We start from the raw sequence: 26,884 nt of genomic DNA, 5'->3' as shown, positions 1-26,884 counted from the left end.
TTCAGAGAAACCCCAGTGCTGTTGTGACATCATAATTTGTGGGAACAGTTTGAGTATTGTCTCTTACTAGAACAAGTCCTACGAGAGTGAAAGTGGTATTTGTTCTGGTCACTGCTGAGCAGCCAGCACTGCTCAAAGAGCCAAATGTGGAACTAAGCCCGAGGCTGGACATTCTCCCCCTAAAATGCTTGGGCCCATTTTACCTCCAAGAAACTATGATCATATTGCAAAATGTATTTTCTCACCTTAATTTTCTTTTCTAGTGGAGAACAGGAGCCTACTGCAATCCGGGAGTCTTGAGTACTCTTAGCCCACGCCAATCTAGAAGAAAAGAGAAATTATATTGGGATTGGAGAAAGGGGTCAGGAGCCATGCTCTGTGCTCAGACGCAGTGGGGAGTGACTTGGGGCCTGTTCTTCCTAAGTAGCAGAAAGACGACCTCCCTGCTTACAGGCAGAACTCTGTGTATGTTTAGCTGCTGTCCATACAATGATGAAATAATGTTATTTACTTACTGGTTTTTCAAGACAGTTTCTCTGTGTAATAGCCCTGGCTGTCCTGGACTTGCTTTGTGAGCCTTGAGCTCACAAAGATCCACCTGCTTCTGCCTCCCCATTGCTGGGATTAAAGGTGTGTGCTGTCACACCAGGCCATGTTTGTACTTTTGATTAAAGTCTAAAGAAGGGCTTTTGTTTTAGGGTTACTGTCAGAAACACCTTTATTTTAACACCAGAGAGGAAAGACGAGTTGCTGGCTCTATTTCAAATACCACAAATCACTGTGTTTATATATTATAAGAGAAAAATAAGTTTTGATGTGAAACATTTCAAATATAACTTGAAGTTACATATAAATACATAATAGATTTCCCATAATAGTTGCCTAACTATAATGCTCCATGACTCTACTCTTATCGCTTGAAATTGACTATTTATTTATTTATTTATTTAGGTTGTGAATCTCACCTTTAGTGGCTGAATCATCTCTCCAGCCCCACACACACCCCTTTTTTTTGAAGACAGATTCTCACTGTGTAATCATGGCTGGCCTGTAACTCATAGAGATCTGCCTGTCTCTGCCTCCATTATGCCTAGTTCTAAAATTTATACTTTAAATAGATTACAAAACAGTTAGAAAACAAATTTTAGAAAGCTTAATAAAGAAAAATATAGCAGGGAAATTTGTTCATTTTTTTAAAGACTTATTATTTATTATTTATATGGTATTCTGTCCACATGTGTGCCTGCACTCCAGAAGAGGACACCAGATCTCATTATAGATGGTTGTGAGTCACCATGTGGTTGCTGGGAATTGAACTTGGGACCTTTGGAAGAACAGACAGTGCTCTTAACCCTTGAGCCATCTCTTTAGCAGCCCCAGGGATATTGTTCTTTAGGGTGGAATCAAGTTACATACAGACATCATGGAGTTCTCTTATTTATTTACCTGATTAGTAGGCAAATTAGTGCTACGTTTACCAACTTAAGCATGAACACCATTTTATCATCAACAGAAGGTTTTTATAACACAATTGTACAAAATCCTCAGATCTTTTATATAATATCTGCTACTTCTTTAAGACTTCATGTTGTTTCCACAGCAACATTTCTTTTCTTTTTTAAAGATATATCTTTATTTATGTGCATTGGTGTGAGGGTGTCAGATCTTGAAGCTACAGACAGCTGTCAGCTGCCGTGTGGGTGCTAAGAATTGAACCCGGGACCTTTGGAAGAGCAGACAGTGTTCTTAACCACTGAGCCAACTCTCCAGCCCATATAGCAACATTTCTTGAGTTTACACTCTGTACCTGTACTGTAAGTGCACATGGGATTCCTTAATCTCCCAGTCTCATGCGGCCAGTACTCATTCTCCCCTACCTATGGCGAAGAGGATGGCAGCCACGAAAGTCAGTGACTCGTTCATGGTTTGGGTGTTAGTTTCTTTCTTTCTTTTTATTTTTATTTATTTATTTATTTGTTTGTTTGTTTGTTTGTTTATTTTTTGGTTTTTCGAGACAGAGTTTCTCTGTGTAGCCTTAGCTGTCCTGGACTTGCTTTGTAGACCAGGATGGCCTCGAACTCACAGCGATCCACCTGCCTCTGCCTCCCGAGTGCTGGGATTAAAGGCGTGCGCCACCACGCCCGGATAAGGACACACACTGTTGCCTATATCGTAAGGGAAGGAACACTTACTGTTCTTCTGCACTTAGACCCAACCACTCTGAGTCTGTCACCATGGGTGGCTGTGAGGTGACAGTCCTCAGGGTTCCGTTCTGCTGCGGCAGTCTTGCACTGCATGTTCTTCTAGAATCACCTGTGGCCATTTGTGCCGGCTCTGCGCCCTGCTGCCCTTTCTCTGTGGTGAGCTTGGCTTCAGCCGTTGCCCGACTATTTGCCAGCTTCATGAACAGCATCTTTGCTCCTCACGCTTCCTCTCAGCCTCTCCTCCCCTGGGTCCTAAGTTTCCATTCGCTACTCTGCAAAGAACTGGTTTTTAGTCACTGAATTTCTGCCCTCAACTCAGATTTTCAGCTACCTACTGTTGATCCTTGAGGATGCCTTGGGTGGATTTCTAAGGCAGCGCATTCTGTGTGTCATCACTGTCCTGGAAAGAGCCTACTGTGAGGTAGTATATGAGGTAGTCAGTCTGTTGGCAGGGAATGCACTTCTTTTGTGCGAGCTGCTCAGCAAGAAAGGAACGATTTCCTTAGACAAAGGGACTCACCTATAGTATACATAATCAGAGACAGTTTCCCAGAGCATTGAGGGCATCTTTTTTTATTTTTGTGTTTTAGAACATAAACTATACACCCCATGTGACTGGAACTGGTACAAATGCTTGGTGGTCCTACATACCTGTGTTGTTGGAGGCTAGATGTGTGTGCTGACGGTGCAGATAATGGTGTCATCATTTCCTGTTTGGTGTGTCATTCAGCTGAATACTGCTTTGACATGTTTTAACATACCTTTAGTCACACTAATTTATGCTCATAACTGACCAGCATTTAAAGACAAGGAAGCAGAAAGTATCTCAGTGTTCAAATTAATGAAAACCATACAAATTCATGACATTTTATGTGTAGAAATTATTCATCCCTCGGGAGGCAGAGGCAGGCAGATCACTGTGAGTTCGAGGCCCCAGCCTGGTCTACAAAGCGAGTCCAGGACAGCCAAGGCTACACAGAGAAACCCTGTCTCAAAAAAACCAAAACAAACATATATATACATATGTGAATATAGATATTCATCCCAACAGAATTATTCTGTAGCCTATGAGATATGTCTAGCTTTTAGAAATACAATGTGAAAAGAAGGAATTGTGATCCATTTCAACCTGGGTTCTTATTTATTAGAAATAAATCTGTTCCTCTCAAAATGTAGTTTGCAAAGAAGTTCTTGAAACTGCAGGCTCCAAATAAAACATCCAGAAACAAGGCTATAAAAGGAGTTGTGCCAGGCGTGGTGGCGCACACCTTTAATCCCAGCACTCGGGAGGCAGAGGCAGGCGGATCGCTGTGAGTTCGAGGCCAGCCTGGTCTGCAAAGTGAGTCCAGGATGGCCAAGGCTACACAAAGAAACCCTGTCTCAAAAAACAAACAAACAAACAAGGAGTTGTGTGCATCTTGTGTTAAAAAAAAAAAATGAATGTACTTCAAATATCAGGTCATAAAATGGTTATTTAAATTTCAAACTATATTTTAATATTCACTTGTCTCTAAGCCTAGCATGATGCCATTTTAAACTTGACAGCCATGCCACTCAGATCAGTCATATGTGAAGCCCAAAGCTTCCCATACCCAGAACCTGATAGCGCTGCGTTATCACAGCCTTTTTACTTACTTACCGTGTCCCTCCTATTAACTGAAAAGTTATTAGCTGGGCACCACGTGAAGTTGATTATCAAGCCTCATGTGAAGCCTTGATGAAGAAAAATGTGCAGTTCTGAGTGTAAGCTTCCTGTTAAGCAAGGAGCTTAAATTCAAACTGACAAAAGTTGCAGGGAGTATTTACAAGCCAGGAAGTCAATCAGGGTCAAACAAACTGTGATGAAGACTAGACTTTGCTGGCACACAGGAAAGGTGGCTTCAGTTGTATTTTCTTTATGGTAAGTAGAAAAAGAATTAGTATTAAATTTTAATCCTTCATTAAAAATCACAAAGTATCTTTTGTTATGAGAAATCCTGGCTCAGGAGGATGATAGTTTTGGAAAGTTGACATTTCATGCCAGTTGAACTTGAACTTCACACTGTGATGTCAGAGTAACTTCTGGCATTGGGATAACTATATTTGGCCTAGAGAGATGGCTCAGCCGTTAAAGGCTAGGCTCACAACCAGCCAAAAATATGAGAGATAACTATTATTATTATTATTTTTTTTGGTTTTTCGAGACAAGGTTTCTCTGTGTAGCCTTGGCCATCCTGGACTCACTTTGTAGACCAGGCTGGCCTCGAACTCACAGCGCTCCACCTGCCTCTGCCTCCCAAGTGCTGGGATTAAAGGCGTTCGACACCACACCTGGCGAGATAACTATATTTGAATGGGCCTATTCTTGGGCTGTTCTTTCATCAATATTGCACTTGTCTTGAATAACAAAGGAAGGTGTGTGTGTGTGTGTGTGTGTGTGTGTGTGTGTGTATAGGCGTTCTTTACCAAGTTCAAGTTCCTTGTTTGACAAAAGTTTTAATCATGAATGAGTTCTTTTATCTATTACTGAAACAATCAGATTCTTTTTCTTTCCTTACCTGTTGATATGATAAATTATATGTGTTGCTTTTCTAATGTTGAGTCAGTTTTGTAATAAACCCCGCGTGGTGGTTGTAATTTTTTAAAGCTTGTTGGATTTGATTGCTAATATTCTGTTGGTTTTTGCATTAGTGTTCATTAGAAATAATTGTTTATAGTTTTCCTTTTATTCTTGGCTTGGATAATAAGGTAATGCTGGTCCCTTGGAATAGGTTAGAACATATTTCATCTGCTTTTCTTTTTTGTAAGAACCTTCAGAGAATAGGAATAAATTTTTCCTTAAATATTTGTCATACTTTTTGGGGGGGGTTGTTTTTGGTCTTTCAAGACAGGGTTTCACTGTTAGCCTTGGCTATCGTGAACTCACTTTGTAGACCCAGGCTGGCCTCAAACTCACAGCGATCCACCTGCCTCTGCCTCCCGAGTGTTGGGATGAAGGCCATGTCCAGCTTGGCATAACTTTCTAATGAACCCATTTGGGCCTTGTGTTAGCTTTTCATAGTTGTGAGATACCGGAAATAAACACACCTTATTAACTCCATTCCCTTAGTAGCTATAGGCCTATTCCTATTCTGTCTTTTGTGTTTTTTGGTCAATTACTTCTGTCTTAGAGTTCTCTTACTGAGATAAATACAATGACCAAAAGCAGCTTCGGGGGTGGGGTGGGGGGAGGTTTATTTTATCATTACCTCTCAGGTACTAGTTCATCGCTGAAGAAAGTCAGGACAGGAACTGAAAGCAGGAACCTGGAGGCAGGAACTGATGCAGAGACCATGAAGGAAGGCTGCTTACTGCCTTGCTCAGCCTGCTTTTTCATACACATCAGGACCACCTGTCCAGGGATGGCACCATCGGCAATGGGCTGGGACTTCCCATGTCAGGCACCTGTTCAGAAAATGCACTATAGATGCGCCTGTAGGCAAAGTTTATGGAGGCATTTTCTCAGTTCAGAGTCCCTCGTCCCAGATGACTCTAGCATGAGTCAAGTTGACATAAATCTAGCCAGGGCAGTATCTTCTAAGGAATTAACCTGTTTCCTCTAAACTGTCATATTTGTGCAAAAAGCATTAATAATCCTTTATTATCCCTGTAATGTCTATGAGATCCCTAAGGATTTTTATTTTCCTCTTCTGAGGATCAACCCTAGGACCTTACCTCTGATACTGGTATTTCCTTCCTGTTGGGGACAGTAGGCCATATGGCCAGTGTTCAGCCATCTTGTCAGAGCCTAGGTTTCTATCTCTCCAGCAGTCTGTCATTTACCAGACACCAGCTGACCCTGTCGTTGTTCGGCAGTTAGACTAAAGATAAGATTTAGATGGAGCTACCCTGTTGTAGTTTAATAGTTAGATTAGATAAAGATAGCAAAATATTCGGTGTGGCAGAACATTGTGACCTGCTTGGAATTCCTCGCATCTTGAGATAGCCTGCCCCCTGCCTTATAAAACCTTCTACCTGAAAAATAAAATTTGAGAGCTTGATCAAAGACTTGCTCTCCTTCATGTCTTGTGTTCTGTCCCTATACAGGAGAATTCTCCTCCTGAGCGTTAGTCGAACGCCTGCTGGCCAGGACACTTCCTTCCTTTTTCTTTTCTCTTTCTTTCTTTCTTTTTGAGTCAGGGTTTCTTTGTGTAGCCTTGGCTGTGCTGGACTCACTTTGTAGAGCAGGCTGGCCTTGAAGTCACAGCGATCCACCTGCCTCTGCCTCTCCAAGTGCTGGGATTTACTAGCATAGGCCCCATGCCCAGCTTATTTTTAAATTTTTATTGAAAATTGACTCAAGGTTTCTTTCTTTCTTTGAGAGAAGGTAGCCCTTATGTGACTTGGGACTTGGCATTTGCTTTAGTCTCCTGAGTGCCGGAACTTCATGTGTGCACTACCACACTTGCAGTGTTAATTTGAAAGTTTCTAGAGCTGTGTTACTGATGTCCCAGTATAAACTCAGTGCATACATTTTTACATAATTTCAAATTTAAGGTATTTTTTTCCATAATCCAGAATGTAGTCTAGTGTGCTGTGTGACCTGGAGAAGAATTTCATTCTGCCTTCCCTGGATGAAGAATCACCGTGTTCAATTCAACTTCCTCCTTACTGATTTCCTTCTACCGGTTCTCAGTGGATCTGTCAGCTACTGAGAGGGAGCTCCTGAGGACTCCAGCAGTAAATGCGGATTCACCTGTTTCTTCCTGCAGTTCTATCAGTACATACTTCATAGACTTCACCGCTCTGTTATGTGCGCACACATTCAAGACTGTCATGCCTTCTTGAAGAATTGCTCACTATTCAGTCATGTTTCTCTCTATCCCTGATTTGTATTGCTGTTGGGCCTCTTCTGGAAACTGATTCAGCGGCTTAAGGCTTCTTAAAGTATGATATGATTTTACTCATCATTATCTATTTTTGTTTAAAGTGAGTTTTTAGTGGATAATATTTATATTATTTATATTATTATCTTATTTTTGACAAGGTCTCACTATGTCAACCTGACAAGCCTCTCAACTGTTTTCCTCCTATCTTACTTTTTCTAGCTGATGGGATTACAGCTATGTACCACACCCAGCTCTGGTTTATTTTTAGTGTCGGGAAAAGTATAGGATTGAATTTAGAGCTTCTTTCATCATTGCCTAAGCACTGCATCGTGGAGCTGTGCCTGCCTGGGAACAGTTTAAAAAAAACTTTTTTTTTTCAGTTGGTGTATTGAAGTTACTGACATTTAAAGTCATTAGTGAGTAGATTGTTGCTCTATTCATTGCTTTTCTATAAGCTTTTTCTTTTTTCTGAGTCAGGGTTTCTCTGTGTAGCCTTGTCTATCCTGGACTTGATTTGTAGACAAGGCTGGCCTGGAACTCAGAGATCCGTCTGCCTCTGCCTCCCTCAGGTGTGCGCCGCCAAGGATTTTATTTTTAAAAGGTAGGGTATGCTTATGTAGCACTGACTGGTTTTGAACTCTCAGTGTAGACCAGGCTGACCTTACCTTTGCCTCCTGAGTAGCAGGTACTGAGATAGAAGGCATGAGCCACATGCACAGATAATACTTTGTTTTATCATCTTTTCCCCTGCATTTTAATGATTCCTTTTGTTTTGTTTATTTGTTTTTGTTTTGTTTTGAGACAAGGTTTCCCTGTGTTATCTTGGCTATCCTGGACTCCCCTTGTAGAGATCCTCCTGCCTCTGCCTCCCTGAGTGCTGGGATTAAAGGTGTGTGCCACCATGCCTGGCTGTGATTCCATATTTTTAACCTAGCAATATCAACTGTAGTTCTTTTTTAAAAAGGTTGCCATTGAGTTTGTAGTATATGTTTATGACTCTTTCAGATATACTATATTGCGTTATGGGTTATACAATACCTTGTGACAGGGCATCTGCTGTGGGAAGGATTGTAAGTTTTGTCACAGGTGAAAGCAGTCTTGGCGAGCTTTGCCCTTGGACACACCACAGATACTCCCTGAGATTAACCTTGAGATAGACTGGGTGGAGCCATCCTGGACATGAAATTTAGGAAGCGATGGGGGACTCCACTTGGATTATTGTGTCTCTAATCCACCCTCGGTGGGAGGAAGAGATGGCCCTGCACGTGAGAGACAGGCAGGCGGAGAGGACTAGAGGAGCTCGAGTGCACGTGGATCGGGAAAAGGATCAGAGAACAGGCCAGACCAGCACGCAGGCCAGAGACAACTAGGAACCCGTCTCGTGGAACGGATACCGGAAGGTTCACTCTTGTTTCCCTTTAACCTTTTTTCCCTCTTGTGTAAGATTGTTGGGTTGTATAATAAAGTTTAATTGTTAAGAAACAGAGCCGGGGCTGGAGAGATGGCTCAGTGGTTAAGCTCTTCCAAAGGACCCAGGTTCAATTCCCAGGTTCACAACTGTCTGTAGCTCTAAGATCTGACATCCTCACACCAATGCACATAAATTAAAATTAAAAAAAAAAAAAAGAAAAGAAACAGAGCCAACAAGTGGGGGAGTATAGAGATATGTAAGGATGATAGGACAAAAAAGTAGATTATTATTTTTGTTTTTGTTTTTGTTTTTTCGAGACAGGGTTTCTCTGTGTAGCCTTGGCCATCCTGGACTCACTTTGTAGACCAGGCTGGCCTCGAACTCACAGCGCTCCGCCTGCCTCTGCCTCCCGAGTGCTGGGATTAAAGGCATGCGCCACCACGCCCGGCTAAAAAAAAGTAGATTATTAAATCTACTCAACTTGAGGCCTTAATTGTTACTCGCAAATAGGGTTAATTTTGATTCATTGATATAGAATTTTGTATATTGATGCAAAGTAGGTTCAATTTTGATACATTAAAATGGGAATTCAAATTTAGTATTCTTCATACATTATATTTCTGCTGTAGTACGAGGCATTGTGCACGTACAACTCAATTCGTACAGGGTTGCTGTTGTAGGTTGTTTAAGACAAATAATACAAGTCAATTGTTTATCTATTCATAGTCATGTCAGGTGTAAAAATATGTATGCCAGGTTTAACAGATATGATTCTATAAATATGGTAAAATAGTTAGATAAGGTCAGAGACCTACAAAATATGGCATCTTAAAAATATTTTTTATTGTTTTAAGATTTTTTGACAATAAGAAAAGTTAACTCCTGGCAGTACCCAGCTTAACACTAAAAAGATGATGAGCATTGAAGAACCTCTTTGTAGAGATGGCTTTGAGTGTGGCAAAACAGCCATTGGACAAAAATGTCCTCGTTTCTCCCAAAGACAAAATTCTGCCTAAAATGGGCAAACTTGGATGCAGGCAGAGTTGACGGCCAGACTCTGCCAAGACAGGGTAAGCAAGTCCTCAATGGTTCCTACTTCACAAATATGTCTGTTAAATATACTGGGCCAGAAGGCTAAAGATGATGCTCCAACGTTACAGAGAGTTTTGGGTGTCTGTTCAGGCAGTAAACTGTCCCTGTCATTTTTTCAGTTTGAAAGCTGCTAACCTGCATTTCCCTTTTACTCAGGTAGTTAAATTTATTCCTTCTCAAGTCTCTGGTGGGGTTGAAGACCAGATAGTTAATTTTAAAATTAAGCTTAGTTGTTTAAGAATTAAAAAGATACTTTTAAATCAAGATAGATACTTTTAGGTTGATAGATTTGAGCTTTAATAGATGTTGATTTATGTTCAAAACTTTAGATTTATCAAGATAGAATAGATAATATTTTCTGTAAGGTTGCCAAATACATTTTGATTAAAAATTATGTGTGTAGCCGGGCGTGGTGGCGCATGCCTTTAATACCAGCACTCGGGAGGCAGAGGCAGGTGGATCGCTGTGAGTTCGAGGCCAGCCTGGTCTACAAAGTGAGTCCAGGATGGCCAAGGCTACACAGAGAAACCCTGTCTCAAAAAACCAAAAAAAAAAAAAAAAAAAAAAATTATGTGTGTAAGTCTTACCTAGTGGTTTTTATAATTTTTCACAATTGTACTTATGTATAATGGCCTTTTTTTTTTTTTTTTTAATTTAAACAGAAAAGGGGAGATGTTGGAGGATAATCTGTATTTTGATGCTAATTACTGCTTGCGGTCTGTGACCCTACCTTTTGCTTAATAAAAAGCCATCCAGCCTGGGCGGGGCAGGAGATAGGTGTGGCTTAGAGAGAAAAAACAAGTGTCTGTGTCTTGATTGATTGCTAGCCGGGCCTACAGGTAATACAGATGATACGGGTAATACAGATAATTTTATTTTATTTATTTATTTTTTTTTTTTGTTTTTGTTTTTCGAGACAGGGTTTCTCTGTGTAGCCTTGGCCATCCTGGACTCACTTTGTAGACCAGGCTGGCCTCGAACTCACAGTGATCCACCTGCCTCTGCCTCCCGAGTGCTGGGATTAAAGGCGTGCGCCACCACGCCCGGCTACAGATAATTTTAAAAACAATAATCTTCAGTTCCTATCTCCCAGCATTATAACCCTACTGCCATCCATTTCCAAAGCTGTAATTACCACATTACTTATCTGTACAATTATGGTATTTCTAAGCCTGCTCTAGCTCCCAAATAATGACGCAGAGAATTATTACATTTATTAATAAGCTTCAAAGCAGTGTAGTTAATCCTGACTACGCTGGCCTGGCCTGCTTCCCAGCCATGTGTTCCGTTACCTGCTATCTTAATCTCACCCTGGCTGCTCCTGCTTCACCTGTGTCCTTATGGTGACCGTCTTCTCCCTCCCTCCCTAACCTGGGACCCCCTCCTTAGGATTGGAAGCGCAGTCCTAGTTCTCCTACCCAGCTATAGGCTGTTCATCTATTTATTAACCAACCAGAGATGATGGACAACAATTTTTACACAACATTTAGACAGGAGATGTTTCATAATAATGACATTGCAGCCAGATCTCTGGATATAAAATCAGCATTTGAATACACCGTGCACAAAACCATCCCCCAACACTTATCCATAAACTGTAATTACTGAATACAAGTTACTCTTATCTCAAGTCAGTCATTGTGCTTGAACAATTATGATTTAAAAACAAATTATTTTACATCCATTTTTCTTTTGTCTAGGGCTCTTCCTTTCTTTAGAACATCTAAATGACCAGATTTGCATTGTTTTCCTTCTCCTGAAGAATTTACAGAATTCAAAGCAGGTAGAGTTTCCTTTATAGAAAACTCTGGATTTTTATTTCACTTTTGAAGGGTAAGTTCTCCGGATACAGAACTCTAGGTCTTGTTTTTCTTAAAATAATTAATTCTGTTTCCATGGTTTCTGAAGAGAATTCAGGTACATAGAACATAGTTTTTTCTTTTTTTTTCCCTCTCTGGGTTTTTTCATTATTTTCTGTAGTTGAGTATGGTAAACTTCTGGGTTGCTTTGAGAGATGATTTGCACTTCATTTTATGTGTGCTTGTGTGTATGTAGAGGTAGATTTTACCACAGTGGGAGTGTGGGGATCATGGAGCAGCTGGTAGAGTCAGGGCTCTCCTTCTACCATGTGGATCCCAGGCAGGAAATCTGCCCTTATCTTATGAGCCGTCTCACCAACCTATGTGTAGCTCTTTGGGGCATTTTCCTCTTTAGTATTTGGTAACTCTAATTGGAAAATTAAGATTTAAATAAAACTTAACATTTGTTCCCCAGTGATATAAACCACATTGTAGGTACTCAGTAGCACATGTAGCAAGTATGTACCACACTGAAGAGCCAGGTCTTGACCAGATGGGGTCCCGTCTGGCTCCCCTGAAAGTGAGTGGTCTACAGAGGAAGGCATCTTCCAGGACTTTACTGCCACTCTCCTATCTCTGTTCATGCCACTTCTCCCTGTAGAATGCTCCCCTTTTCTGTCCCTAAGTTATCTGTACTTTGTCTCAAACCTATTTTTCTCTGGCTTTTAGTTGCACTTGTGGGCCTGCTGCCACCACCCAAACCCTCACCCATTACCAGTTCTTGGTGCTTTGCAGACCAGATGCCATATGTGGTAATGTAAACAAGCATTACAGAGTTACTGAAACCAAGCAGTGTTATCAGCTTCATTCTGTCAAGTAAGAAAATTAAAAACAGGGGCTGGAGAGATGGCTCAGAGGTAAAGAGCACTGACTACTCTTCCAGAGGTCCTGAGTTCAATTCCCAGCAACCACATGGTGGCTCACAACCATCTATAATGTGATCTGATGGCCTCTTCTGGCCTTCACGGGTACAAGCAGGCAGAGCAATGTATATATAATAAATAAATAAATCTTAAAAAAAAAAATTAAAAACAAAGACAACTCAATTACTCCTTTAATAGAAAGGGGCAAACAGATTGAACCTTTGCTTTTCCTTCCCTTCATTTGGGCCTAGAATAGGAAAAACAAAATAAAACAAAAACCAATCTGTGTTGGCATAAGGTATTTGTGTAATTCAAATGCTGATTTCTGTACCTCTCATACCTGGTTGAAAGCCTTGTTCTGAGAATTTCCTGTTTAAATGTATAAACTCTGCTCCCCGTTTGTCCCCCCCCCCCCATAGGTCAATAAAGCAGCTTCCAGCCAGTTGATGAGCAGGGGAGAGAATAAGGCTGGACTTCCTGCCAGCCAGGGGAGGAGGAGTTAGAAGAGGAAGTAGGGGATTGAGCTGGTGGATTGAGCCACAGGCAGAGGTACTAGAGAGATGGAGAAGATTCGGCTGGAGCAAAGAAAGAACTAAAAATTGAGTAACTTGAGAATTTTGGCAAAGGTGGGGTCAGGACAACATAGAGGGTTAAGAACAGGCTTGAACTGCTTAAGATTGTGTTGTATAGCTTTTGCATAGCTTTATAAACAAATATAAGACTCTCAATAGTCTCAACTAATTGTGTGATAGTCGGGTTAAGAAGTAAACTAACCTGCCCTGAGGACATGGGAGTGGGTGAGCTGGCCCTGCCCTGATGACAGGGAGTAGAAGAGTGGGCCCTGCCCTGAGGACAAGGGTGTGGGCCCTGGTCCAGGGCTCTGAGTGGACCTTATCCCAACATCTACCCCATGTATGACCTGCTGGAACACATGAAGGGGGCAGACCTGCGCATTCAAAGATTAAGAATCTCCTTGATGCCGGGTGTGGTGGCGCACGCCTTTAATCCCAGCACTCGGGAGGCAGAGGCAGGCGGATCGCTGTGAGTTCGAGGCCAGCCTGGTCTACAAAGTGAGTCTAAGATGGCCAAGGCTACACAGAGAAACCCTGTCTCGAAAAACAAAACAAAACAAAAAAAGAATCTCCTTGACACACAGCAACAATGGGATATCCGACAGCAGTCCCAGTGAGGATCCTGTAACAATAGTGTAGGCCTCAACCAGACCCATGATTTGTGGCAATGAACATATGTATAAGTAAACACATGTGGACAAAAGGCTATGCTGCGTGATACACTACAGCTTCTGTGACAAGATTTATTTTTTGTTTGTTTTATTTTACTGGGGGGGGGGGCAGGAGAGGGAAATTGGTGCATGATGTATAAATCACAGACATTCAATAAAGTAAAAAAAAATAATAATAAACTAAGAGATACAAACACCGTTTCATAAAAATAACATCAACACACCTACCTGTCTTTGGCTTTTAGCAAAATATAGCCATCCAGGGACCAGTGTTTCACATAGGTCTACACCTAGCATCTATTCCCTTTCCCCCCATCCCCCCCCCACCAGTCAGGGTCTCATTGTATAACCTTGGCTGTCTGGAACTCACTATGTAGACCAGGCCTCAAATTTACAGAGATCCAACCTGCCTGTGCTAAGCTTAAAGGCATTTGTGTCATGTGGGGCTTACTGGTTTCTTCTTATTACTGTTTATCCCTCCTGTATGTCCCTTACTAGTTGTCTGGCATGCGGGAAGTTATTCAGCCTCTCTGCTTTCCATCTTCCATCTGGTGATGTTAGTAATGCAAGCCGCATTAACCTACATGCCCAGGACTGTGGGCATTCTCAGTAGTGTAAAGCTTGGAATATTCTAGAGCACACTGGCTCAGGTTGAGGCAAAACGACAGGAGAGTGCAGTAGTTTCCTCCTATTTTTATATCATTTCAATATTCCCATTGGCTATCAGGAACTGTAGTTTGTTGTTTTAATTGACAATCCCTGATTGTTCTAGTTTACCAATAAAGTCGCAGGAGCCAGATGTTGTGGCAGAACAACAGTAACAACAAATAAAACCGTGCTAGCTCAGAGAGGCAGGAAGCACCCAGCTGACCTCCCTGCTCAGCTCACATCTGATGGAAAAGGCCCAAAGGCTCACTAGCTCAACTGACAGCCCAGGAGGAAAAACACAAACAAACAAAAACAAAACAGGGCAAAAGCTTGCTAGCTCAAAGCCCCAAAAGCCAAAGGTCAAGGAGCTGAAGAACTTAAGAGCTGGAGAGCTGAGAGCCTGAGAGCTAAAAGCTAACGAGCCTTTCTACTTCTGCATCTTAAATACCATAAATACCACTCAACTCAAAGTTCCCCCTACTCTTTAATACCTGTAAGCTGGTTTCCTGCTCCACCTCTTGACCTAGGGTTAACTTTATTAATTCCTGTGTACAGATAGCTCTTGGATTAAAGGTGTGTGCTAGGGCTCAACCACACCAAACCAAAGTCAGGTTTTTACAGTTCACAATTTCAGGGATCACACTGGCATCAAATATCCTGCAACAGTTGATAGATAGTACTGAAGGCTATATATTGTTTTTTCTCCCATACTATGACCAAATTTAATTTATAAATTAGGCACAGTAAAAGATTAACACTAGTAGGAGGACCATTATGACTATGTACCATAAAAACAAAAGTATGCGAATCCAGTCTTTGAAAAACTAAATGTTGGCTCTGGTTCCTTAACAAGTAAGACTTTATTATGAATTTATTAAACAAAGGTACTTCCCTTACAACCTGACTATCCTAAAAAGGATGAAAAGGAGGTTAAGGAGAACAAGAATGAACCTTCCAGGTATCAGTTCTGTGGGGCAAATCCCTTAGTGTCTCAGGGCCAGCCACGCACATCCTCTACCCCACAGGAGCAAGCCGCACTGCTCATGGGTCTTCCGAACCTCCAGCCTTCTCCCTTGCTTCTCTCTCACAATTGGGCTGGAACCACCAGTCTCTCCTCCAGTTCCCTCCTCCCATCTATGGTTGATTTGCAATACAATAGCCCAGCTGGAGTCCTGGTCCTTGTCCTTAATCCCTGACCTAAGATGGCTCCTCTCAGTCTATCACAGATGTTTATCCCAGTGGGGTATCAGCAGGGACTCAATGGGGTAATGCCACCCAAGACTGCCCTCACCCTGGGCTCAGTGCAAGGCAAGGCCACATTCCTTCCACAACTAAATACTGTTTGGAGTAAGGGTCTTGCCCTGTAGCTCAGGCTTGCTCCCTCATTGTGACCTTCCTACTCTAGTTCTCTGAAACTTGTTTTTAGAGACAGGGCTTCTCTGTGTAGCCTTGGCTGTCCTGGGCTTGCTATGTACACCAAGCTGGCTTCAAAATCACATTGATGCACCTGCCGCTGCCTCCCGAGTGTTGGGATTAAAGACGTGCACTATCGCACACTGCTGACTTCAGTTCTTTGAAAATATCTTATTGCACTGCATCTTAGTAACCTCAGGAAAGATTTTTTTCTTATTAAGTGAAGAATTTTCACCTTTTCATGTAAGAGAAGCAATTCATGGCTTGTGTTTGGCATGCCCAATATTCCAAAGCTTTGGTGTTAGTTGGTAAATAAGGGCTACTTGAACACAGGGATTGCAATACATTGTCAACCCAATAACGGAAATGGCTACTAATGATGGTGGTAACTGTAATGCTGAGATTACTCAGATCATGAGACCCTCAAAAAAGACCACCAGGACTTGATACTGATGCAAAATACACAGGGTCCTGTATTACAGGCTCAGGGCTTCGGATCACAGTCCTTCCTGATGCAGCAGGATAGGAGAGTGACACTGGAGTTTCAAGGGTAATGGATTTATACGGAAAAACTGTAATTAGGGGTTGGGAGCACAGGGAAGTAAGGACAAAACCATAAGGGGGGGGGGGTGGGGTGGTGGGGGCCGCGAGTCTCAGGAATGCAGGCCTTCCAGCAGGTTGGGTCCAGGAGGCTGGATCTCCAGGGAAGCTGTTTTCTCTCAAAGGATCACGGGGCGTTAATTGTATCTAATTGTTCCAGTGCAGTTTCTGGAGAGTGCTGGCAGGTGTCATTCCCAGAACGCAGGGAGAAGGGCACCTAGGGGACAAGTTCCCTTACAGACTATCAGTAATTGCAGAATATAAATTACATATAGGATATGGCATCAATTTTGCCCCTACAACAGATACAGCATGGAACTGCCGGAACCATGATTTATATGCCAGGCAGAGCAGGCATATTCCATCACCTGACTCTGAATAATGCCCAACTTAAAAGTTCTGAGTTGTTTATTTTAGGATATTATACACTTAAACAACTTTGGATTATGGGTAACTGAAGTCAAGAAAAGTGAAATTAGCACTGGGCATGGTGGTGTGCACCTTTGACTGAAGCACTTTAGAAGCAAAGGCTGGTAGATCTGAGTTTGAGGATAGTCTGACCTACACAGTGAGTTCCAGGACAGCCAGGACTGCATAGGGAGATGCTATCTGAAAGGAAAAAGAGTGAAACCAAGGGCTGAAGAGATGGCTCCACATTTAAGAGCACGTGCTGCTATGGCAGGAAGCTGGGATCACTTCTCAGCATCTCTATGTCTGCAGATGTATCTACAAGCACCCCAGGCTCCCATGCTCTTCTGTGGATTCTTTTGGCACCAGGCACAAGCTAGTGCACACACTGGTAAGCAAAAACATTCCTACACGTAAAAAAAAAAAAAAAAAATTTTTTTTTTTTTTTTTGAGACAGGGTTTCTCTTTGTAGACCAGGCTGGCCTCGAACTCGCAGTGATCTGCCTGCCTCTGCCTCCCGAGTGCTGAAAATAATTTTTTTTAAAGAAGTGAAAACCATGTCTGGGGTGTGGGATGGGGAAAAGACCACTAAGTCTCTCCCTACTTTCTGTGTAGAGCCTGGCAGTCCACTCTTTCTGAGTCCTCGCTTTTTTCCCCCAAATCATAGCTTCTTTGGGAATGGCCTGGCAAGTGTCAAACCCACTATAAAAAAAACAAAACACATGAAGCTTTTCATAAAAATATGGGCACGGAGCTGCAACAAGGTGTCTCCAATTTTACCCTTAGGCATCTTAAGTCCTTAACTGTATGAGGTAAAAATGATGCTCAGCAGTGTAAGGCACCAGGCCACAAACCATCAAACTTAAACATCTCCAGCACAGAAAACCTTAGGGTCAAAAACACTGAAATCAGCCAGGCATGGTAGAGCAGGGCTTTAATCCAGCACACGGAAGGCAGAGGCAGGTGGATCTCTGTGAATTCAAGGCCAGCTTGATCTACAGAGTGTATTCTAGGGCAGTTAGGGCTTAACAGAGAAACCCTGTCTTGAAAACCCAACCAACCAACAAAACAAAACATTGAAATATACTTTAAAAACTATATATTTAACCGGGCGTGGTGGCGCACGCCTTTAATCCCAGCACTCAGGAGGCAGAGGCAGGAGGATCGCTGTGAGTTCGAGGCCAGCCTGGTCTACAAAGTGAGTCCAGGATGGCCAAGGCTACAGAGAAACCCTGTCTCGAAAAACCAAACCAAACAAAAAAAAAAAAAAACCCCAAAAAACCTATATATTTAGTCAGGTGCAGTGGTGCACACCTGTGATTCCAGCACTGTGGAGCCTGGGGCAGTGGGTCCAGAGTTCTAGGCCATCCTGGGCTCCATTAACAGCTGGAAATTTTAGTTTCATGATTTTATTTTCTAGTCACTGCAAAAAGGAATTAATCTTATTGTCTAGTATGGAAATTATGGTGCCAGACTTAAATTGCCTGTGTACCCAGAAGGAGAGGCTAAGGAACATTACCTTGGCAGAAGTATGCATTCACTTTTATACTCTGTCTCACACTTTTATTCCCTAAAACATGGTTTTTAAAACTGGTTGCAAGCCGGGCGTGGTGGCGCACGCCTTTAATCCCAGCACTCGGGAGGCAGAGGCAGGCGGATCCCTGTGAGTTCGAGGCCAGCCTGGTCTACAAAGTGAGTCCAGGATGGCCAAGGCTACACAGAGAAACCCTGTCTCGAAAAACCAAAACAACAACAACAACCCCCCCCCTAAAAAAAAACTGGTTGCAAATTGGAGGCTCATGGAATGTATTCAGCATATATATATATATATTTGGCCTTTAGAGTTTAAAAATCCTTTAAAAGTTAGGTGGCACTTCGTCATTAGTTCCAGCTGAGAGTTGCTTCAATTCTAGGATCCTCACCGTCAAGCCAGCTGGTTTAGGAGAAACATTAACAGACAAAAAGCCCTCTACTTCACCCTTTACAGGTGGTCAGGCGCGGGCCCAGAGAGCTGCAGCAAATGACTGGGTGAATCCCACACAACCCGGAGCCTCAGTTTCCCCATCTGTAAAACGGGTCGGTAACTCGCGGCAGCGATAGGGAGTGTAGATTGCGCAAGCGAAGCTTCTGGGCACGAACACAGGGCTCAGAGGCGCACCCCAGCAACGCGGGCTGGCGTCCAGAGACCGAGCGGAGAGCAGCGAACTGGGCGGAGAGAGCCGCGAACCCCGCACCCGCCGCGCTCTCTGCCCTCCCGCCGGGGTAGCCCCGTCACCCCCGACCCCCCGCGCTCTGCCGAAGTCGTCTACAGGCGCCGAGACACGTGGCCGGCCCGCAAGCGTGCAGCGGCCGCCATGGCCTCGGTGGTGGAATACAAGGGCCTGAAGGCCGGCTACTACTGCGGCTACTGCGAGTCCAGGGAGGGCAAGGCGTCATGTGGTGAGTGTCCCGCCATCCGGGTGGCCGGGACAGCCTCCCGCGAGGCTCTCGCTACATCCTGGCAGGTTTCTATCGCGGGTAGAGGTCGTAGGTCACTGGTAGCTTCCTGTGGTCCCATTGGTCTCTCCCCAGCCTGTCTCCTTCCCATCTCGGTCTTCCCGCCTCATCCTCCCAGATGATAGTGGCCCCTCACACAGGAGGAACGGAAATAGCGGAAAGCTGCCCTTAGTCAATATGGCGCGGGCGGCGTCAGGCAGGAAGGGTGCCAGGTGTTTCCGGGCCGCGAGCTCTCCAGCGGCTTCGCGGGGCCTTCCGAGGCGCGCGCGATGCATTGTGGGCTGGCGGAGGCGAAGGCGGCGGCTGCTGCGTTGGTCCCGGGTAGCGCAGCGCCGGCGGACCCGAGGAGATGGCTTCCTGGAGCTCGCCTTCGCCTAGCCTCGTAGAATATTTTGAGAGCCAGTCCGCCTTCCACTGTGGCTACTGCAAGAGTAGCTCGGGCAGTGTCTCCACTGGTGAGTGAGGCGGGCGTGGTGGCGCTGGAGGGACTCGTGTGGCCGCAGCCTGAGGGGGTGTGCTCCGCCTTGGCTCCTGGCTGCAAACTGCTTTTGCTGGTCGGCGGACGGGAAGATGCCTTCCAGCTGATGGCTGCCCTGCATCCCCGGCCCCTCTGAGCTGGATGCTGGACAGCCGAGGCCTCCTGCTGCCTGGGTAGAGGTGCGGGTGCGTGCCCACCTGCGCACTGTCGTCTTTGAATATAATGTGTCCTGAGAGAACGTACTGGAAACCGAGGTCAGCTTGATACTTTGATTTAAAAAAAAAAAAAAAAAATCTGCCTGATTTTTAAAATCAGGTGTTCATACCCCGTGATTGTGTCAACCCACCTCGAAGACCACAAGAAAGTCAACACACCGTGTTTTGTCAGGATTGAGGGTTCTTTTCTTTTTCTTTTGGTTTTCCGAGTCGGGCTTTCTCTGTGTAGCCCTGGCTGTCCTGGAACTCACTCTGTAGACCAGGCTGGCCTCGAGCTCAGAGATCCGCCTGCTTCGGCCTCCCGAGTGCTGGAACTAAAGGCCTGAGCTACCACTGCTTGCTAGCATTCTTAAAGAATCTTAAGGAAGATTTGTTGGCACACAGAACATCATACTTTCTGTCTGCTGTCATGATTGATGTAGATGTCCTGTAGGATGGACCATTTAGAATCATCCAGCAGGTAGAAAGCAAAGTAACTATGAAAATATAAATTTGGGTTAGACATTTGTTCATTTTGAAAGACTGTAAATGGTTTTCTATGGTGTGCTGGTTTATGGATTCATTAAAAGTGTTTATTAGGGGCAAGTGTGTTACTAGGTGAGCTGTGGTCTTGAGTAGACAGTTACGCAATCATTAGAAGTACCGATTCGGGGTGGGGCTGGAGGCATGGCTCAGGGGTTAAGAGCATCGATCGGTCTTCCAAAGGTTCTGAGTTCAAGTCCCAGCAACTACATGGTGGCTCTCAACCGTCTACAATGAGATCTTGTGCCCTCTTCTGGCCTGCAGGCACACATGCAGGCAGACGCTGTATACTTACATAAATAAATCTTAAAAAAAAAAAAAAAAAAAAAGTACTCATAACGAAGACCAGTGAAGTGGAAAAATGCTCACAGCATAGGGTTAAATAAAAATAAACAGGACACAGATGGTACACACGTGACAGCTGAGAGGAATAAGGCTCAAGAAAGCGGGACAAGCAGTGACAGCGGCTGCCTTTGAGTGGTAGAAGTGCTGTTGTTTTTCAGGACTTTTATATTCGGACTGTAGTATCTGTATACCAGTGTTAGAATAATTGTGACTGAAACTAATACTTTAATAGAGAGGACTTTATCGCCCCTCCCTCCCAGTAATTGCATAAGAAAACTGGCCAATAAATGTTTTGTATTTCAAGATTTGCTAAAGAAAAGTCTTTTCATCTACAGAAGTAACTATAAACGTCTAACGTTTCAGTTTAATCTTTACTGCGGGGCACCCTTCTGTCTGATGACTGTTATTGTAGGGCTGACTAGCCTTAAGTCACAGGGTTAATTTGAGGCTCAGAGTAACTTTTTGGTTATCAGAGAGCAACTGCCGCTTGAAAGTTGTCACCAGTTTGCTTTCTATTGCTGTGGTAAACACCAGGATCAGCTGCAGTTTGGGGAGGAGAGGGTTTATTTCATCTTACATTTTACAATCTATCATGAAGGAAAGTCAGGGCAGGAAATGGAGGCGGGACTCTTGGACCAGGGACTAAAGCAGAGGTCATGGAAGAACTGGCTTACTGACGTTCTTTTTTTGGACACTGACACCATTTTCTCCCCTCCTGCATGCCATTGTATCTCTGATACAATTTCCCAGATTTACAAAAGGAAGGGGGAAAAATTATCCCTGTCTTCTAAAACTTTAGTTCAGGTATACTCTTTACCTGTTGGTCCTCATCCCCGCCCCCTCCCCTCCCCTCCCCCTTCCCTTCCCCCTTCCCCTCCCCCCCTCCCCATAGTGTCATAGTTACTCCACTTACTGATAATGTCAGAGTCCCTGCCATCATATTTTTGTTCCCTTGGGATCTGAGTTACTGTCAGTTTATTTGCTTTGAATGAGTGTTTTGGTATATGCTTGTCCTATTTTTATTTTTATTATTTACTTATTTATTTTTTTTTTGAGAGACAGGGTTTCTCTGTGTGTAGCCTTGGCTGTCCCGGACTTGCTTTGTAGACCAGGTTGGCCTGGTCTTTGTCGTATTTTCAATGATCAAGCCTGTGCTGTACATATTATATGCCTATTGATTATTAGCACTAACATACCTTCGTGCTGGTTGATTTTTCTGTCAGCTTGACACAAGCTAGAGTCATCCGGGAAGAGAAAACCTCAACCGAGAAAATGACTCTATCCCGTTGGCCTGTAGTTAAGTCTTTTGTGGCATTTCTGGTTTAGTGACTGATGTAGGAGAGCCCGGCTCACTGTGACCGATGCCACCTCTGGGCAAAGGGTACTGGGGTATCCAAGAAACCAGTTTAAGCAAGCCATGGAGAGCAAGCCAGTAAGCAGCATTCCCCCTTGACCTCTGCTTCAGTTCCTGCCTCCAGAATGTACCTGCCTCCAGGGTCCTGCTTCCATCTCTTGCCCCGACTAGCCTTCGTGATGGATTGTAAGCTGTAGGATGAAATAAGCCCTTTATGGTGCTTATCACAGTAATTGAAGGCAAACTGATGACATCTCTCAAATAGGTGAGACCAGTGTGTTAACTCAGTGGAGAAAAGTTTGTGTGATGAAGTCCAATTCCAGTGAGAATTTAATTGATGCCAGAGAGCATTTATTTGTTTATTTATTTATTTTTGGTTTTTCGAGACAGGGTTTCTCTGTGTAGCCTTGGCCATCCTGGACTCACTTTGTAGACCAGGCTGGCCTCGAACTCACAGCGATCCGCCTGCCTCTGCCTCCCGAGTGCTGGGATTAAAGGCGTGCGCCACCACGCCCGGCCAGAGAGTATTTATTAATCCTTAGTTAAATGGAGTTGGACTCACTTTTGATATGTTTGATTCTTTAGTTAGATTTTGTTTTTGTTTTTGTTTATGTTTCTGTTTTGAGTCAGGGTATCTCTTTTGCAGCCCTGGGTGCCCTGGACTCATTATGTAGCCAAGGCTGGCCTTGAACTCATAGAGATCTTCCTGCTTCTGCCTTTTGAGTGCTAGAATCAAAGGCCTGTGCCACTATACCTGATGTAATTTTTTTTTTTTTCTGACACAGGGTTTTATGTTACTCAGGTTGGTTTCAAATTTATTATAGATGAGGCTGTCTTAAACTCTTGTTCCATATGCTTCTCCCTGCATTTATCTTCTGAATTCTGGGATTACAGGTTTGCATCACCACTCCTATTTTAGCGTTAATCTTATTTTTGTTTATATTGTGTGTGTTAAGTGTAAAGTGCATGCAAACTTTTCATTACACTCTAATGTGTGAATGTTATAGAATTTCAGTTTAAATTTGCCATTTTTATTTTTAATTTATTTTTTCATAGATTCTAACTAGGTAGTCCTGGCTGGCCTAGAATGCACAGAGATCCATCTGTCCCTGCCTTGGGAGTTTGACTACACCTGGTATTTTACTTTTTTTACTTTTTTTTTATTTTTTAGACAGGGTCTCTCTGTGTTAGCCTTGGCTGTCCTGGACTCGCTTTGTAGACCAGGCTGGCCTGACCTCCAACTCACAGTGGTCCGCCTGCCTCTGCCTCATGCCCCTTTGTTCTTTTAGAGAGCACTTAGAATTTTAAAAAGAAGGCAATGCATGCTGGAATTAACAGGGTCCTCACTTTTTCAGGCATGTGGGCACATTCCATGACAGTGCAAGATTATCAGGATCTTATAGACCGAGGATGGAGAAGGTAAAGTTCTTCAACACAGATGCTTTCTGCTGTATTGCTCAATTGTTTCTTATAACTGCACAATGAGAATTGACTTCAGACTATTTTCTTACTGTGTAAGGAAGTTTCAGAAAAAGTTTAAGAGAGCTATATTCTTTTGTGTAGTGATTTGTTCTCAGAAATTTACTAGCAAAGTTAAAAAAATATGCATAGAGCAAAATACATTATAATGAACCTTGTGTGTGGCTTACTAACCTCTGACAGTTATTGGAATTATTCTGGTCTTTCACTAATTCTCTGTGCTCTCCCTCCTCTCCAAAGCATTTGACAGCAGATTACATGTTCCTATTGCAGAAGGCATATTGGTACATATATATCTGAGAAGAAATATTTTTCCTTTTAACTTATCCACAATGCGTTTATCATCTTATAAAATTAATACTAATTTTTGCTGAATATGGTGTCCCATGCCTATAATCCCAGCACTCGGAAGCCGAGGTATGTAGATCTCTGTGAATTTGAGACCTCATAGTGAGCTCCAGGCCAGCCTGGGGTACATGGTGAGAGCCTGTCTCAAAAACAAAAAACAAAAATTAATGTAATTTTTTGATGGTACTTGGCATTCACTTAAAAATTGTTTTCAAAATATATATTTTTCTAATGTGTGTGTGAATGGGGGTGGGCGAGAGAGAGAACGCACTTGTACACGGTGCTTGAATGGGGGTGGGCGAGAGAGAGAGCGCACTTGTACACGGTGCTTGAATGGGGGTGGGCGAGAGAGAGAGCGCACTTGTACACGGTGCTTGAATGGGGGTGGGCGAGAGAGAGAACGCACTTGTACACGGTGCTTGAATGGGGGTGGGCGAGAGAGAGAGCGCACTTGTACACGGTGCTTGGTAGCAAACACCTTTTCCTGATGACCTCTTTTGCTGGCGTCTTACTGAGTTTTGATTGTTTTCTAGATTCACTTCTTCTTGTTTTTATGTGTGTTGTTTGGGTGTACATGTATGTAGAGGTTGATTTCAGAAACCTCCCTTGATTGCTCATCACCTTATATATTGTAGCAGGCTCCCCCACTCTACCCAAAGTTAGTGCCATTTTGGCTAGTTGGGCTAGCCAGTTTGTGCTAGGGAGTCCCTATCTCTGCCTCCTGTAAGCCAGCACTACAGATGGCTACCTGGTTTTGGGGATCTGAGGCATCTTCCAAGTTACTAGATTGTCTTTTAAAAATTTCTTTCTTTCTTTCTTTCTTTCTTTCTTTCTTTCTTTCTTTCTTTCTTTCTTTCTTTCTTTCCCTATTTGTGTTTGCATGGCTTATGTATTACAATGTGTTTGTGGATAAGAGGACAGCCTGTGGGAGGTGGTCTTCTACCATGTGGGTTCTGGGGATCAGATCAAGCTGTCAGTCTGTTCCGCCAGTGCCTTCATCCATGGAGCCGTCTCACTGACCCAAGATTGTCTGGCACACATGCACGCATCCATTCTGTAATTGTTTATACATATTTTGAGTCAGGTGTATTATGTACCCCGGCTGGTCTAGTACTCTTTGTGTAGGTCTGTGTCTACTTCCTGAGCACTGGGATTAAAGGTGTGTGCCACCAAGCCTGGCTGGATGGTTATTTTAAAGTGACTTTTAGTAGAGTTTCTTTTTTTTTTGTTGTTGTTGTTTTTTTTTTTTTTTCTCGAGACAAGGTCTCTGTGTAGCCTTGGCCGTCCTGGACTCACTTTGTAGACCAGGCTGGCCTCGAACTCACAGCGATCCGCCTGCCTCTGCCTCCCAAGTGCTCTGGTTACAGGCGTGCGCCACCACAGCCGGCTCAGAGTTTCTTATATAAATGTGGTAGTGAGCGTTAAGTGCTGAATGCCAGTGTTGTCTAAAGCTAGCGTTGAGCACTCAGTTAAAATGTTAGTTGTTTGTTACATTAAATGTGAGTCTCAAAATGTACATGGAGGTCAGGTGTTGAAGGACTTTGCATAACATAATGACGGTCATCTTTAAGGTAAGAAGGAGCCGTCCAGGGATTGTGTGTATATGAGAACAGTGTGATGATCAGAAGGTCCACGTGTATGTGAGAGAGGTATTTGAGAGGCCACTCATGGAGGCGGGAATACAGAGTTCCAGAGAGAAAGCAAGGACTTGTATCTGAGTGCCCACGAGGAGAGGACAAATCTAGATATATTTTGCATGCAGAAATCTTTTTGATAGGATAGAGAGGTGAGTTAGGGAGATCGTCTAAAATGACTGGCTTGAAAAGTGATTGACTGGTTCTACTACTAACAGGTCTGCAGTGCCTGTAAGTTGAGGCTGGTTTTGTGGTACTTGATGCTGGCACTTGGTATATGTGTCATCCTAAGCGTGGTCCATCAGTCCCACAGCACCATGAACATTTTTTAAAATTTTAAAATATATTTATTATTTTAAATATTCGGTGTATGGGTGTGTCTGTGTGGTGGCATGTGCATGTGAATGCAGGTACCTGCAGAGGCAGATGTTGGAGCCTCCGGAGCTGAAGTAATGGGGTTTGGGCGCAGGGGCCTGAACTTGGGTCCTCTGGAAAAGCAGTAATGTTCATAGCCAATGCTCCAGCCTCTCCACATGCCCTTTTACTGCTGTCCGTGTGGTGCTGCTATGGTATCAGAGGAAGACACTGAAGGTGCAGGTGCTGGTGAGGGTGTAACTGAGAGCACTGACCTTGTACTGCGCCTCATGAGGTCTAGGAAAGAAAAGGTTTTTGTTCACGCTATTGAATAGATTTGTACTTTTTTTTTTTTCCTAATCTATTTTGATACATGTGAAAAGTATATAAGAATTTAACAAGATATTTTTATAATTTTAGAAGCGGGAAGTATGTGTACAAGCCTATCATGAATCAAACATGCTGTCCCCAGTATACAATAAGGTAAGGATCTACAACGAAAACATTCTGTACATTTATAGCAGAATCTTAGGCCTTTAAAATGCTGTTTTTACTTTAGTTAGACAAAGGAAAAGGAAAGTAAATGAGTTGCCCTTTAGGCAGATTGGTTTGATAGCCACACATTGAAGTAGATTCTAGTGTTGTTTAATTAGTCCTAGTACAAAGATGGTATGAAAAAATGCCCAACAGCTGGGCCTTCTGGAAGCCTTTGCTCAGTGACTCCACTGGATGCAACGCACTCACTGTCACTGGATGGTTTCATTTGGTGGCAAAAGATGTCTGGTTGGGGGTCTTTGTCTCCACTATTTGGTGACTCTATTTATATTATGTGTCTTTCATATATGTTTATATTTTCGGAAGCTACCAGAGTAGTAGGTTTTCCTGTGACCCCTCACATTCCCCTCTTACCCTTCTTATCCATTCCCCTCCCCAGTTAGTCCTCCTATTCAGTTTCCCCACTGTCCTCCATAATGTATATTCTATTTCTCTTGGGAGAGCCCCTTCTTTTCTCCCTAGTCCCTTTCTGGATACCTAACCTCTATGGTTATATGGGTTGTAGCGTGCCTATTG

At 43.3% G+C, this 26,884-nt stretch overlaps 1 protein-coding gene across 6 annotated transcripts in view; it reads left to right on the top strand.

Annotated features, from left to right (window-relative positions):
- The first annotated feature begins 18,888 nt into the window (after window positions 1–18,888).
- Window positions 18,889–26,884, top strand: part of Ate1 (arginyltransferase 1) — a 126,912-nt gene continuing 118,916 nt past the window's right edge. For 3 of the 6 annotated variants that reach the window (XM_051145416.1, XM_051145417.1, XM_051145421.1), the window contains exons 1-3: window positions 19,374–19,539; window positions 23,354–23,417; window positions 26,234–26,296. In XM_051145416.1, coding sequence (XP_051001373.1) covers window positions 19,434–19,539; window positions 23,354–23,417; window positions 26,234–26,296 — 233 coding nt within the window. In that variant the 5' untranslated portion in view covers window positions 19,374–19,433. Of the gene's footprint in view, window positions 19,028–19,373; window positions 19,540–23,353; window positions 23,418–26,233; window positions 26,297–26,884 lie in introns of those variants that run through there. The other 3 variants (XM_051145422.1, XM_051145420.1, XM_051145418.1) reach the window with 3 other exon arrangements.

This window comes from Acomys russatus, chromosome 5 (assembly GCF_903995435.1).
Source record: "Acomys russatus chromosome 5, mAcoRus1.1, whole genome shotgun sequence".
Classification (NCBI taxonomy): domain Eukaryota; kingdom Metazoa; phylum Chordata; class Mammalia; order Rodentia; family Muridae; genus Acomys; species Acomys russatus.
Note: the sequence above shows the minus strand (reverse complement) of the source record. Positions and strands in the feature narration are given on the sequence as shown.